This window comes from Pelophylax lessonae (assembly GCF_965119305.1).
Source record: "Pelophylax lessonae genome assembly, chromosome: 8".
NCBI lineage: Eukaryota > Metazoa > Chordata > Amphibia > Anura > Ranidae > Pelophylax > Pelophylax lessonae.
In genome coordinates, this window is record NC_138775.1 from 25,573,100 (window position 1) to 25,587,088 (window position 13,989).

The window sequence follows — 13,989 nt, forward strand, 5'->3', positions numbered from 1 at the left end:
CTATTATTAAACAGGTAGTTTACCCTAATCAGCCCTAATAAATTCCTTCCATTAAAGCCTAAGGCTTCTTTCACACAGGCGCTCCGTTTTTGTCGTCCGTTCAGTCACTTTTTTTTTTTTTTTTTACGGACACAGATTACACTTGTGTCATCCGCTCCGTATGTCCGCATATCATCCCATCCGTTTGCGGATGATATACGGACATAATGTATGTCTATGGGATTGCGGATGACACCGCTGACGTCCGATTTTGCGTCCTTTCCTTTTTTTAAACGGAAGAAAAAATAGGTTTCTGTTCCGTTCTATAAAACGGAACAGAACTGAAAGGAAGAAAATCGGATGTCAGTGGATGGTGATCCGCTGACATCAGCAATCCCATTGACGTGCATTATGTCCGTATATCACCTGCAAACGGATGGTGTGATATACGGACATACGGAACCATCCGTGTGAAAGAGACCTAACTCCAGAAATACTAGGATTTTAAATGGTTCTTTTAAGTGCTGTATTAACTTTATGCAGCATCAGCTACACACAGTGCCTTGATCTGGCTGCGGTTCGATGGATCTCCTGACCTGTTCCCAGAACAAAATTTAATCTGGATGAGCTCAGCCATTCACAGGAAGTGAATTGTATTTTTAAGAACGAATACAAGGCTTTCCCTTATTGGCTAAAGTGGAAGTTGTGACATCAGCCTGCCTCTTTCCCTTAAAATATCTGATGCCAAGAATCTCTGATGTTCATACATTAGTACTGTGTGCAAGCCCCCCTCTTCTAATCGGGGGAGTGTGGTGAAGGCACTTTTAAATTCTGCCCGGCAACACATATTTCTGTAATTTGTTTTACTGATCTATACGCAGCACATGTTCATGTACCTATGTGTACAGGCATGTTGAAAACAATAGTCTGCATTTACATCAGTAAAAAAATAAAAATAAAAATAAATGCTGTATGCCTAAAAACTGCTTTTAGGCGGCAGTGTGCAAGAGGCCTAAATGACTGTTGTGTGTGTTTTTTGTTTTGTTTTTTTCCATCACTAATTAACGTTCAGGGATAAATCACATTTACTGCTTTATAAATACATCCAAAAGTCTCCATCTTGGCCAGTTACATTGTTGCATTTAGTTTGACTGTTGCTGCTGGACTGCAGGACTTTTTATTTGTAATTTAGGGCCATCTATGGCGCAGCGCCTACAGCAACCCTGTATAAGTCTAGCAATATTTTGATATTACTAGTATAGCTGTCACTTCCCGTGTACATGTATAGTGTAAAACAAAGATCCTTCCTTGTTTGACATTTTTTTTCTGACATTACACATGGTGTACTTGTGCCATCTACTGCCAGAAGTGTGAACTGCCAACAGTACAGTTCTGTTAATTTGACGTGCATGTAAGCTAGGGATCGACCGATTATCAGTGGGGCTTGTTATCCGAGGCCGATATTCACTTTTTTTTTTCTCTTTAAGTATCCGTATCGGCCACAAACTTGTCGATATTGCTTCAAGTGGTTGTATCAGGGTGATGCCTCTAGCTGTGATGCCTCAGCTAGAGGCATCACCCCGGTACCATTGTTTAGAGCAGACGGTCGGCTTTTTTGTAATTGACAACTAATGCGACTGAGCAGCTGCTCGATTATCATTGCAAGGAGCTGGAGGGGACGTCCCCGCCGCCTTTCTCGTCTGGGTCTCCTGTCCCACCGGGAGATCCGAGCGACCAGCCAGCACGTCCACCTGCAGGTCGAAGATCTGAACAAACCCGAATTCAGCTCTGATTGGGTCTCCGATGTAAAAACCTAGAAGTGATGTCATGATCTCACTTCCGGGTACTGGAGCCTTAAAGGCGCCAGATTTATTTATTTTTTTAAAATGACTGCATTCAAAACGGCCAAACTTGGCGTTTTAAATGCTTTTAAGCGCAGAAGAGGGGTTTGGGGGTCTTTTTAGTACAGTGTAAAAATTAAATGTACAAAATATCGGCTATTGGCCTGAAGGGTGGCCGGAAAATCGGCATCGGCCCTGAAAAAATGATACCTGCCGATCTCTAATGTAAGCCTTACCACAGTGCACACTTTTGCGCCATTTTGGTCTGCTAAATATACCAGTAAAACTGTTTTTGCGTTAAGTGCAAAGCAATAGGCGCTGATTTTTCCAGAAATCTTGTGAGCTGATAACTTCCTGTACTTCCCTGTCTGTACGAGGAAGGGTTGAGGAGAGGTCTGTGTTTTTGGACTCATGACAACATATGCATTGGAATTCAGAGCCAAAAATACATCAGAGGTGCGATTGGCTACCGCTGCTGACAATCAAAATCATTCAGTTAATTCAGGCAAGTGGGCGGGGCCGGGTCGCAGCTCTGTGTCTGAATGGACACAAGGAGCTGTGACACGGCTCGGGTGCCCCCACAGCAAGCTGCTTGCTGTGGGGGAACTGAACAGGAGGGAGATGCCAGAAGAGCAGAAGAGGAGGATCCCGGCTGCTCTGTGCAAAACCAACTGCACCGAGGAGGTAAGTATAACCTATTTATTAAAAAAAACAAAAAAAGACTTTACATTTTACTTTAATATGCTCTTCCTAATGAATGATTGTCTTGCATGTTTTCAGGATCGGGTTACCTTCAGAAGAATAATTCTAAAAAACAATTACAAAAAAAGAAAGATGTTTGAAGCCTTTGTAGAATCTGTTCCTATTCTGAAGTCATTAGAGGTAAGACTTTTAGTTGCTTACACTTGCAAGATATACTTGTACTGGAACTAAAGTTGACTAATAAAAATGCAGTGTCTCTTCTGCAAGAACACACTTGGCTGCCTGCTCGTAGTTTTCTATTGCATGCACAATGAGCTGCAGCAACCTATTGCCCAGTCACACTCCGGTTGTGCTGGAATGACTCACTCCAGTTCACATGTGCGGGATGACATCATGCCACCTCCAGCCAATGAAGAGGCTGAAAACCCAGCACCTGACAGAAGCTTGAGAGAAGATGACAGCAGCCGGTGAGGCAAGTCAGAAGACATCGGAGCCCAGCCACTATACAGAAGGATGAAGATATGGCTTCAGCCAAAGCTCCTCCTGATTACACTCCTGACATGTTTTGCCCCACCCATGGGGCTTAATCAAAGAGCTGAGACTCAATGATTAAGCCCCATGGATTGGACAAAACATGTCAGAGGAGTGTAGTCAGGAGAAGCTTAGGCTGAAGCCGTATCTTTCATCATCAAAGAGGCTGGGCTTCGGCATGCGACATTTCCACAGTCTGTCTTCTGATTTGCTTCTGCCAGCCTGAATAGCTTGTTTGAACACCAGCACTATTATGTGCTTTGGACTGCTGGGGAGGCTTTGTAGTGCTTGGCTCCAAGTTCTTTGCATATGGGTAGTTGCCGGTGAGGAATGTAACTGCTAGATTACTGGAAGGTGAAGGTGAGTACTTATGGTGGTCTAGTTCTTCTGTAACGCCAAGTTGAACCTTTCATTTAAATTGGGTAAAATGATTGTGTGCCTAAAAATGGTAGGTAGCCAGAGTTCATCTCTAAATCAACCATATCAGAAATGCCTAGGCACCCCCCCCGCCATCTTGATGCTTTTTGAGGAAGCAGTGGTGTCTCTGCAGCAGTCCAACATACACCAAGCTGAGTGAGACCTACAGCTCTGCAATCAGAAAAGCTTGCATTCTTTTGTGGATTGGCACTGTGGGGAGGCATCCAAGGTATGATCTGCTGTTGGTAAATCCTCAGCTAAAGTCTTGAGAGATAGTCAGCAGTTCAGATCTTTTTTTTTGGTGGAACTATCCGCTTATCAAGTCATAGATTTATTGTGATTGTACCATGAATGCTGACTGGACTGTAAACTTTTTTTTATTTTTTTAATTAATCACAGCTTTCTGAACGTATGAAAATAGTTGATGTAATAGGTGAAAAAATTTATAAGGATGGAGATCGCATCATTGGACAGGTAAGACGGGTTTCATTTAGTTTTCACGGCTCTATGGTCACAAGGGTTGACCAGTGTTTTATTAGGCCTGTATTTCTGTTTCCTCCCTAGGGCGATAAGGCAGACTGTTTTTACATTGTGGAATCGGGAGAGGTGAAAATTATGATGAAAAGTAAGGTAAGTGATTTCCAGATTTGGATACCTCAAGTTTGCTTTGAAAAGCCCAGCTTCACTTTTTATTTTTCTTTGGGATATTTTCTAGGTTTTTCTTTCTCAGGTTTTTTACATTATGGTCCCCCCTTCACTATGCTGCATGCCATCCCTACTGAGCACCTTTTAAGTGCATAATACCAATACTTGCAAAGGATAAAATGGTGTGTGTGTGTGTATGTATGTGTGTAATATATATATATATATATATATATATATATATCTCAAAAAAATTAAAGGAACACTTTTTAATCAGAGTAGAACATCAAGCCAATTGAACTCCTGGGATATTTATCTGGTCAGTTAAGTAGCAGAGGGGGTTGTTCAGTTTCAGCTGCTTTGGTGTTAATGAAATTAACAGGGGCACTGGATGGGCAACAATGAGATGACCTCCAAAACAGGAATGGTTTTACAGGTGGAGGTCACTGAATTTTTTTTTTCCTACTCATCTCTTCTGACCACTAGTTTTACTTTTTGCTAGTGTCAGTGTCACTACTGGTAGCACGAGGCGATACCTAGACCGTATAGAGGTTGCACAGGCAGTCCAACCTCTCCATTGCCAGAAGGTTTGCTGTGTCTCCCAGCACAGTCTTGGGAGCATGGAGGAGATTCCAGGAGACAGGCAGTTACTCTAGGAGAGCTGGACAGGGCCGTAGAAGGTCCTTATCCCATCAGCAGGACCGGTATCTGCTCCTTTGTGCAAGGAGGAACAGGATGAGCACTGCCAGAACCCTACAAAATGACCTCCAGCAGGCCACTGGTGTGAATGTCTCTGACCAAACAATCAGAAACAGACTTCTTGAGGGTGGCCTGAGGGCCCAACATCCTCTAGTGGACCCTGTGCTCACTGCCCAGCACCGTGGAGCTCGATTGGCGTTTGCCATTGAACACCAGAATTGCCAGATCCACCACTGGTGCCCTGTGCTTTTCACAAATAAGAGCAGGTTCACCCTGAGCACATGTGACAGACATGAAAGGGTATGGAGAAGCCGCGGAGAACGTTATTCTGCCTGTAACAACGTTCAGCATGACCGCTTTGGTGGTGGGTCAGTGATGGTCTGGGGAGGTGGTATATCCATAGAGGGACGCACAGACCTCTACAGGCTAGACAATGGCAATCTGACTGCCATTAGGTATCGGGATGAAATTTTGGGACCCATTGTGAGACCCTACACTGGTGCAGTGGGGCCTGGGTTCCTCCTGGTGCACAACAAATGCCCGGCCTCATGTGGCAAAGGTATATGCAGCCAGTTCCTATAGGATGAAGGAATTGATACCACTGAATGGCCCCCACGCATGCCTGACCTAAATCCAATAAAACACATCTGGGACATTGTTTCGGTCCACCCGACGACTGCAGGTTGCAGTCTGTTCAGGAGCTCAGTGATTCCCTGGTCCAGATCTGGGAAGAAATACCCCAGGACACTAGCCGTCATCTTATAAGGAGCATACCCCGATATCGTCAGGCATGCATACAAGCATGTGGAGGCCATACAAACTGAGTACCATTTTGAGTTGCTGCAGTGACATTTCAGCAAAATGTACTAGCCTGCTGCATAATTTTTTCACTTTTATTTTTGGGGTGTCTGAGTTCAGCCCTCTCCTCTGTAGGGTGATAATTGATGTGATGTGTTTTTCAAAGTGTTCCTTTAATTTTTTTTGAGCAGTGTAAATTAATATAGACTGTATACACACACACGGGGGGAGTTCACGTTAAACTGAGGCTTTTATTTTGCAGTTATATAAAGGGATGCTTGTGTGGCAGTAGTGTGTCCTATTCCTGATAGGCGACGCACATGTCGCGGGCCAGTCCAGAGACTGTTAATAAAGATGGCAGTCAACAGTGTTAGTGCGTGCATGGAATAGCCTGTGGTGATGAAGTTTCTTATGAACGAATGCAGAAAACCTATTGATATCTACAGAAGACTTCAATCACAGTACAGTGATGAGATGCTCAGCCGCCGTAAGACATTTGAATAGTGCAAATGTTTTTCAAAGATGGCTGTATGTCCGTCAGTCATGATCCAGGCCCTGGTGGTTTCCAGCTCTCAGCAGTCATTCCTGTGAACATTTAGCGGGTGGAACCCCTGATCCTGGATAATTGACGCATTACCTGTCATGAAATTGCAAGAGACCAATCTTTCTGTGGGAACGGTGATCACAATAATTCAAGAACATTTGCATTTTTTAAAAGTTAGCGCACACTGGGTATCAAGACAGCTTACCACTTTTGACCGGCTCAGAAGAGTTGAAGTCTGCACTCCGTTGAAGGACACTTTTGACTGGGAAGGCCAGGATTTTCTGGTTCACCTCAATACATGTGGCGAAACCTGGGCACCGCATCACATGCACTTTACAGCAACTTGGCTGGCAGGTATTGCCACACCCCTCTTACAGCCCTGACCGCGTTCCGAGTGATTTCCACCTGTTTGGGCCCCTACAAGAGTTCCTCAGGTCAGCATTTCAGCACTGCTGATGAAGTGAAGCAGGCTGGCCTAGGATGGTTCAGGCGTACTGACAAATCTTTCTGTGCCAAAGCTTTCCAGGCATTAAATGCTGAGACAACTGTAGCCAGGGAGTATGTCGGAAAATAAATGCAGCTTCCACTCCTTTTAGATTTTGTGTGTGTGTGTGTGTGTAGAGAGATTTTTTTTTTTAATAGGGGACAGCACATTTACACACTTATACAAGCTGTACTCTCACTACTTTACATTGTAGCAAAGTGTCATTTCTTCAGTGTTGTGACATGAAAAGAGATAATAAAATATTTACAAAAATGTGAGGGGTGTACTCACTTTTGTGAGGGACAGTATTTATAAAAATGTTTTATGTGCACATCCCCTCCCATCTTGCTGCCACCGTATAGTGCCAGGCATGAATGTTGTCATTTAATGATTTTCTTTTTCACTTCAGTTCTCTGTGCTTGCTCTGCCATTTCTGTGCATGCGCAGATGTGCTGTGGGACTCTGCATGGCCTTCGGGTCCTGGCAGAACCTTATCGACACATCTGTGGACACACGAGATTTGCATACAGACGGCACAAATGAGATTTAAGTGAAAGTGGTTGACCGCATACTCGTGTATGGAATATCCAGATGCTCTATTGAAATAATCCAATGGTCAAAACATTCTAGCAGGGATTCCCAAACTGCGGCCCTGCAGCTGTTGTAGAACTACACATACCTTGAGGCATTGTAAAACTCTGACATTCACATACATCACTAGACATGATGGGAATTGTAGTTCCTAAACAACTGGAGGGCCGTAGTTTGGGAATCCCTGCATTATAGTATGCACAGGGTAGTTTTGGATTATTTCAATAAAACTTCTGGATTTTCCATACTCAAGTGTGCAGTCATCTACTTTCATTTGATGTTTATTCGATCGTGAGGCAGACCAGCACCTTTTGTATGGATTTGGGGCTGGATGACTGGCAGACCCGGAGTGGTGTATTTTTTTTGTGCACAAATTAAATTATGAGCCTCTGATTGAAAGAACAAATACAATGAATGAAGCTTGTGGGCCAGGGGCAGTCAGCCAAGGGCATGAAAGAGCTAGATGTTGGATGTCTTTAAGTCAGTAAATGAGATGGACTCAGACTTGCTGCAACTTCTAATGCATATTACGAGAAGCCCAGTGTGAGAGTAAGCAATTTCAGTCCGGCCTGTAAAACTGTATGACTTTTAGCGTTTAGCTTGAAATCTTTTCTCTCTTTTTATGCAGACAAAAACGGCTCAAGAAAGTAACCAGGAAGTGGAGCTAACACGGTGTAAAAGAGGTCATTACTTTGGTGAACTCGCTCTTGTTACCAACAAGCCCAGAGCAGCTTCTGCGTATTCGGTGGGCGATGTCAAGTGTTTAGGTAATCTCAACAGCTCTTCTGCATGCTTAGAGTAACCTGGTATTGCTGTAATATAAAGCAGCCCTGGTGTTGAGGAACTTGGAATCTTCTCTTGCTGGCTGCTGCTGCATTAAACAGAACAATTTTCAGACCTTTGATAGTTTAGAAATGTAGAATTCCTTCTCTTGTGCCGTGACCTGTACTGTAGGTCCTCTCACCAGCTTCTCACTGTGGGACAAAGGTCTGTACTCCCAGCACAGCTAGAAAACTGACCACGCTGGGACGGATGTGCTTCTATGTCTAGTGTGGTTGGTTTGAAATAGGAAAGCAGAGGGACTGGCAGGAAGACCAGGAATTTCACATAAAGGAAGAAATACAAGAGAACCGGACACTTTTTAACACAAGTATATAGTACAACAGGCTTATATCAAGAATTTTAAATGTTGAGGTAACACAGTATTTAACGAGGAACTGCTGTCTGCTTACATAATTTGTAATAAAAACATCTCTGCCACTCTGAATCTTCCCTCCAGCCACTGCATATTTTATACATACTGTGATTCTGTACTTGCCATATATGCTGCAGAAATCTCCCTCCTCTAAGTCTGGCTGCAGTCATTTTAACTGTGGGCAGCCAAAGCTGCTGACCACTTCCTGAATTTTCATGTGCGCGCACACATACACATGTATACAGGAACGCACACCCCTGCTTCCCTGTACGTTTCTCCTCTCTCGATGAATACACATGGATCCCTGCTATTTCCTGTTATCTCTGCCCTCATCCAGCCCCCTCCAGCTCCCCTTTGCTTTCCTATGACTAATCCCTCCCTCCTTTGCTGACAAACTTACGAGAGTGAAAGAGAGGGAGAGCTGTGCATGTCATTAGCATGTCATTAGCCTAGGCAAATTACCAGACAAAGAGGAAGTGGGCTGTGTAAGATATTTACTGGCAGAATTTTTTGTTCTCACCATCACTATCCAAAGTTAAAATAAAAAGAGCAGAGGATTTAATAGATGGAAAGATGAAAACAATTACTAAAGAGCTGCAATTGAACTTCACTTCAATTAACTTTTTTTTTTTTTTTTTTTTTTTTTTTTTTTTTATAAATCTGCTCCGAACACTGACAGTTTCCCTGTTTTTTTTTTTCCCCTAGGTAGCTGTAGTTTAAATTTCTCACAGTAAGAGGTCTGGTGAAGGGTCAAGCAACCAATAACACTTTGGATCGGCTGCTTAGCTGGTCATCTTTGTGGGATCTTTCTACAAAGTTCCTGGCTCTTACTAAGCTCCTTGTTGCATCCCATATGTGCACTATATGGCCAAAAGTTGCATCCCATACGTGCACTATATATAAAAATGCGAACACCCTTCTATACTTAGTCCAGGTGTTTCCAGTGCTGGGCACTGTTAATACTACAGCGTACAAAGAAATTTAAGACGGATGTACACTTCCAGCCTTGTGGTAACAGTTCGGGGAAGTCCCTTTTTTGTTCCAGCATGATTGTGCCTGTGTACACAAAGACAGCTCCATAACGACATGGTTTGAGTTTGGTGTGGAGAAACTACAGTGGCCTGCAAAGAGCTCTAACCTCAGCACCGCTGAGAACCTTTACACATCATGCACACTGGGCATTTAAAAAAACAAGATGCAAAGCCAGGACCAGATGGCAGGAAAAAGCAGCTGTAAAAATGCACTTTTAGCAGCGTTATGCATTGGCGTTTAATGCACGTTTGCCACCTAAGTGTTTAGTAGGGATGATCAAACTTTTGAAAAGTTCGGTTCAACCAGAACACCCGAACTTCCCGAAAGTTTGGGTCCGGATTCCAGAACCCCATTGAAATCAATGGGACCCAAACTTAATCAAAAAACACAATTTTGAAGCCGTAAACCCAATAAATGCCCCTAAAAAGTGCCTAGGGTTCTGGGTCATGCCCCAGGTACTATTAATCACACAAAAAAAGTTCTCAAAAATTATCGTTTTTGATAGAGAGACAATTATTGAAAAAATTATTGAAAAAAATAAAATGAGATTTCTTTGAATTTAGTGTCTGGGGGGTCTAAAAAGTGTACATGCGAAGTTTCAGCTCTGTAGCATGTCCAGAACCAGAAAAAAAAGATAATTTTTCTTAGAATTCTTATTAGCACAGGGATGTGGCTCCGCTCCTATCACACCTATATGTGTGTGTGTATATATATACATATATATATATATATATATATATATATATATATATATATATATATATATATATAATGTGTGTGTGTGTGTGTGTGTGTATATACCCCTATACAGAAGTTCAGATGTTATGCCTGCCTCCAAAGACGCCCAATAAACGCCTGCAACAACACACCTGGGCGTTTTTGTTGCAGGCGTTTATTGGGCGTCTTTGGAGGCAGGCATAACATCTGAACTTCTGTATAGGGGTATATATACACACACACACACATATATATGTATATATACACATACACACATATAGGTGTGAAAGTAGCGGAACCCCATCCATGCGCTAATGAAATTATTTGCAGGGATGTGGCTCCGCTCCTATTACACCTATACGTGTGTATGTGTATATATACATATGTGTGTGTGTATATACCCCTATACAGAAGTTCAGATGTCATGCCTGCCTCCAAAGACGCTCAAAAAATGCCCAATAAACGACGCTCAAAAAATGCCCAATAAACGTCTGCAACAAAAACGCCCAGGTGTGTTGTTGCAGGTGTTTATTGGGCATTTTTTGGGCGTCTTTGGAGGCATGCATAACATCTGAACTTCTGTATAGGGGTATATATACACACAGACACACACATATATGTATATATACACATACACACATATAGGCGTGATAGGAGCGCGGAGCCACATCCCTGCAAATAATTTCATTAGCGCATGGATGGGGTTCCGCTACTTTCACACCTGTGTGTATGTGTATATATACATATATATGTGTGTGTATATATACCCCTACACAGAAGTTCAGATGTCGTGCCTGCCTCCAAAGACGTCCACAAAAAAGCCCAATAAACGCCTGAAACAAGAACTCCCAGGTGTGACAGGAGCGGAGCCACATCCTGCTCTACTGCAATTCTAAGACAAACGATCTTTTTCTTATGGCGGTCACCCTGACATGGATGAATTCGGTCACCCTGGCATAGCAGTCAGTCAGTTCACCCTACACTACACTACGGTCACCCTGACACTTAACACTTTTTCCCTACAGAAACTAGATTATTGAATCTAACTATAGTGGTATATAGTCCCCTAACTACACTAGATATCCCTTTCCTCACACTAATAGTTGCTAAATGACACTTTTGCAGCAGGAGTAACAGAAATGCTTCCACTCTTCCACAGTCCCTGTATTACAGTGCTAGAGATTTGGCGGGGCTATGTTATATACTGGGGGGCGTATTCACTACTGATTGGCCTCTGGACCCCCTAGTCACTCCAATCGCATTCCTAGCATCCTCCTGCCCCCTCAATTGGCTTTTACTGATGTTTCTGGTCCAATCACGGGCTTTTAAAGCCCAGTTCCTGTCCCATTGCATTTTGGTCGGTTCTGGATGCCGAATTCCGAACTTTTTCCGCAAAAAGTTCGTAATTCGGCTGAATTTCGAACAGTCAATGTTCAGGTCGAACCGATGGTCGACCCGAACCGTTCGATCATCCCTAGTGTTTAGCAGCCCTCTTCTATTTTCCAAATCCAATTACTACAGCTTAAAAATGCTTGACGTGGCTTAACACATTATACAGCATTAACACGCGTTTAGCTTTTTTACAGCTGTAACGCTGCTGCTCCAGATCTCCCTGGCCCTGGGTTTTTTTTGCAGCTTGAAAAGGTCTGTGCCACTTACTGCTCCTAAAAGCTAAGTGTGCAAGGACACACAGAATAACATGGAGAGGCATTGTTGAGCTTTAAAAAAAAAAAACTCCTGACGCCCCTAGGAGCAGCTGTAAAAACTTCTTAGCCAGGTCTTCTGATCCAACATCAGTACCTGTCCTCACAAATTTTCTCTTGATAGAATGCCCACAGACACATTTCAGACTTGTGGAGGCTGCAGTATCCATGTTTGATGCCCATGGTATTGGAATGTCCCAACAAACTCCTGTAGATTTGATGGTCAGGTGTCCACAGACTTTGCTATATAGTGTATAATAGTGTTGTGGGTGACCGGCATTGATTGTGAGTCAGGTCTTCTCATCCAATATTACATGAGCTCACAAATGCATGCCTGTAACTTAAACACTTAAGGACCACCCCACGTACATATACTGTGGTAGGATGGCCCTTAAGCGCAAAATTGCGTACATTTAGGTGATTTTGTTTTAGGGCTCTGGGGGGGTGTTTGTGCTGCCAGAGCCGCGCACAGCGGGAGCCAGTCCGCGCGGCTGCCAGCCCCCTGCGATTGTGGCGCAGAATGACAGAACAGCCATCTGTCTTGTTTACATAGGCAGACAGGAAGGGAGAGATTGTGTGTTCCTACTAAGCAGGAACACAGATCACGCTCTTCCTGCAGTCAGTCCAGTCCCCCACACAGTTAGAAAGCATTCCCTAGTTAACTCCATCCCTATCAGTGTCATACAGTAACAGTGAATGATTTAGCACTGATCACACTATTGGTGTCACTGGTCCCCAAAAAGTGTCACTGTCAGATTTGTCCACTGCAATGTCGCAGTTCTGCTAAAAATAGCTGATCGCCGCTATTAATAAAAGAGAAGGTCCATAAATCTATTTCATGGTTTTGTAAACGCTATAACTTTTGCACAAACCAATTTAATATACGCTAAGCTTCTCCCTGGTCTCTTATTCCTCAATGGCTGAGACCGCAGCAGGAACCATTGGCTCCTGCTACTATCAGTCACAGCCAATGAGGAGAGAGCAGGGGCTGAGCTGTGGATGCATACAGCGGCAAGCGGCTTGCTATTGGGGGCACTGGCTGATAAGTAGCCCTGATGGGGGACCTGAGAAGGTTTGTGGCTGCTCTGTGCAAAACTATTACACAGAGCAGGTAATTATGAGATGTGTGTGTGTGTATGTGTGTATATATATATATATATATATATATATATATATATATATATATATATATATATATATTTCTCTTATATCCTCTGACAGACGCAGCTCTGGAAGGTTTCTTCACTAATGGGTTATGTGCGCCCTCTTCAGGAGTAGCTAGGCAATGAATGCTTTCACTAGACACGCCTTTAGGGGCCGTCCTACCCACATGACCCCAGACACACCTAGCTACTCCTGAAGAGGGCGCACACAGGACTCAGAGAAAATAATTTTACGGTAAGTTCTTACAAAAATTCTATTTTATTGATATATACAGTGGGTACGGGAAAGTTTTCAGACCCCCTTAAATTTTTCACTTTGTTATATTGCAGCCATTTGCTAAAATCATTTAAGTTCATTCTTCTTCCTCATGAATGTACACATAGCACCCCATACTGACAGAAAAACACAGAATTGTTGACATTGTTGCAGATTTATTAAAAAAGAAAAACTGAAATATCACATGGTCCTAAGTATTCAGACCCTTTGCTGTGACACTCCTATATTTAACTCAGGTGCTTTCCATTTCTTCTGATCATCCTTGAGATGGTTCTACACCTTCATTTGAGTCCAGCTGTGTTTGATTATACTGATTGGACTTGATTAGGAAAGCCACACACCTGTCTATATAAGACCTTCCAGATCACAATGCATGTCAGAGCAAATGAGAATCATGAGGTCAAAGGAACTGTCTGAAGAGCTCAGAGACAGAATTGTGTCAAGGCACAGATCTGGCTAAGGTTACAAAAAGATTTCTGCTGCACTTAAGGTTCCTAAGAGCACAGTGGCCTCCATAATCAAATGGAAGACGTTTGGGACGACCAGAACCCTTCCTAGAGCTGGCCGTCCGGCCAAACTGAGCTATCGGGGGAGAAGAGCCTTGGTGAGAGAGATTAAGAAGAACCCAAAGATCACTGTGGCTGAGCTCCAGAGATGCAGTCAGTAGATGGGAG

The 13,989-nt window shown here is 43.2% G+C and overlaps 1 protein-coding gene across 1 annotated transcript in view; it reads left to right on the forward strand.

Annotated features, from left to right (window-relative positions):
- The window catches only part of PRKAR2A (protein kinase cAMP-dependent type II regulatory subunit alpha), a 136,277-nt gene that overhangs the window by 120,766 nt on the left and 1,522 nt on the right, over positions 1 to 13,989 (forward strand). The window contains exons 7-10 of the mRNA XM_082265192.1: positions 2,601 to 2,702; positions 3,870 to 3,944; positions 4,035 to 4,100; positions 7,857 to 7,995. Coding sequence (XP_082121318.1) covers positions 2,601 to 2,702; positions 3,870 to 3,944; positions 4,035 to 4,100; positions 7,857 to 7,995 — 382 coding nt within the window. The remainder of the gene's footprint in view (positions 1 to 2,600; positions 2,703 to 3,869; positions 3,945 to 4,034; positions 4,101 to 7,856; positions 7,996 to 13,989) is intronic.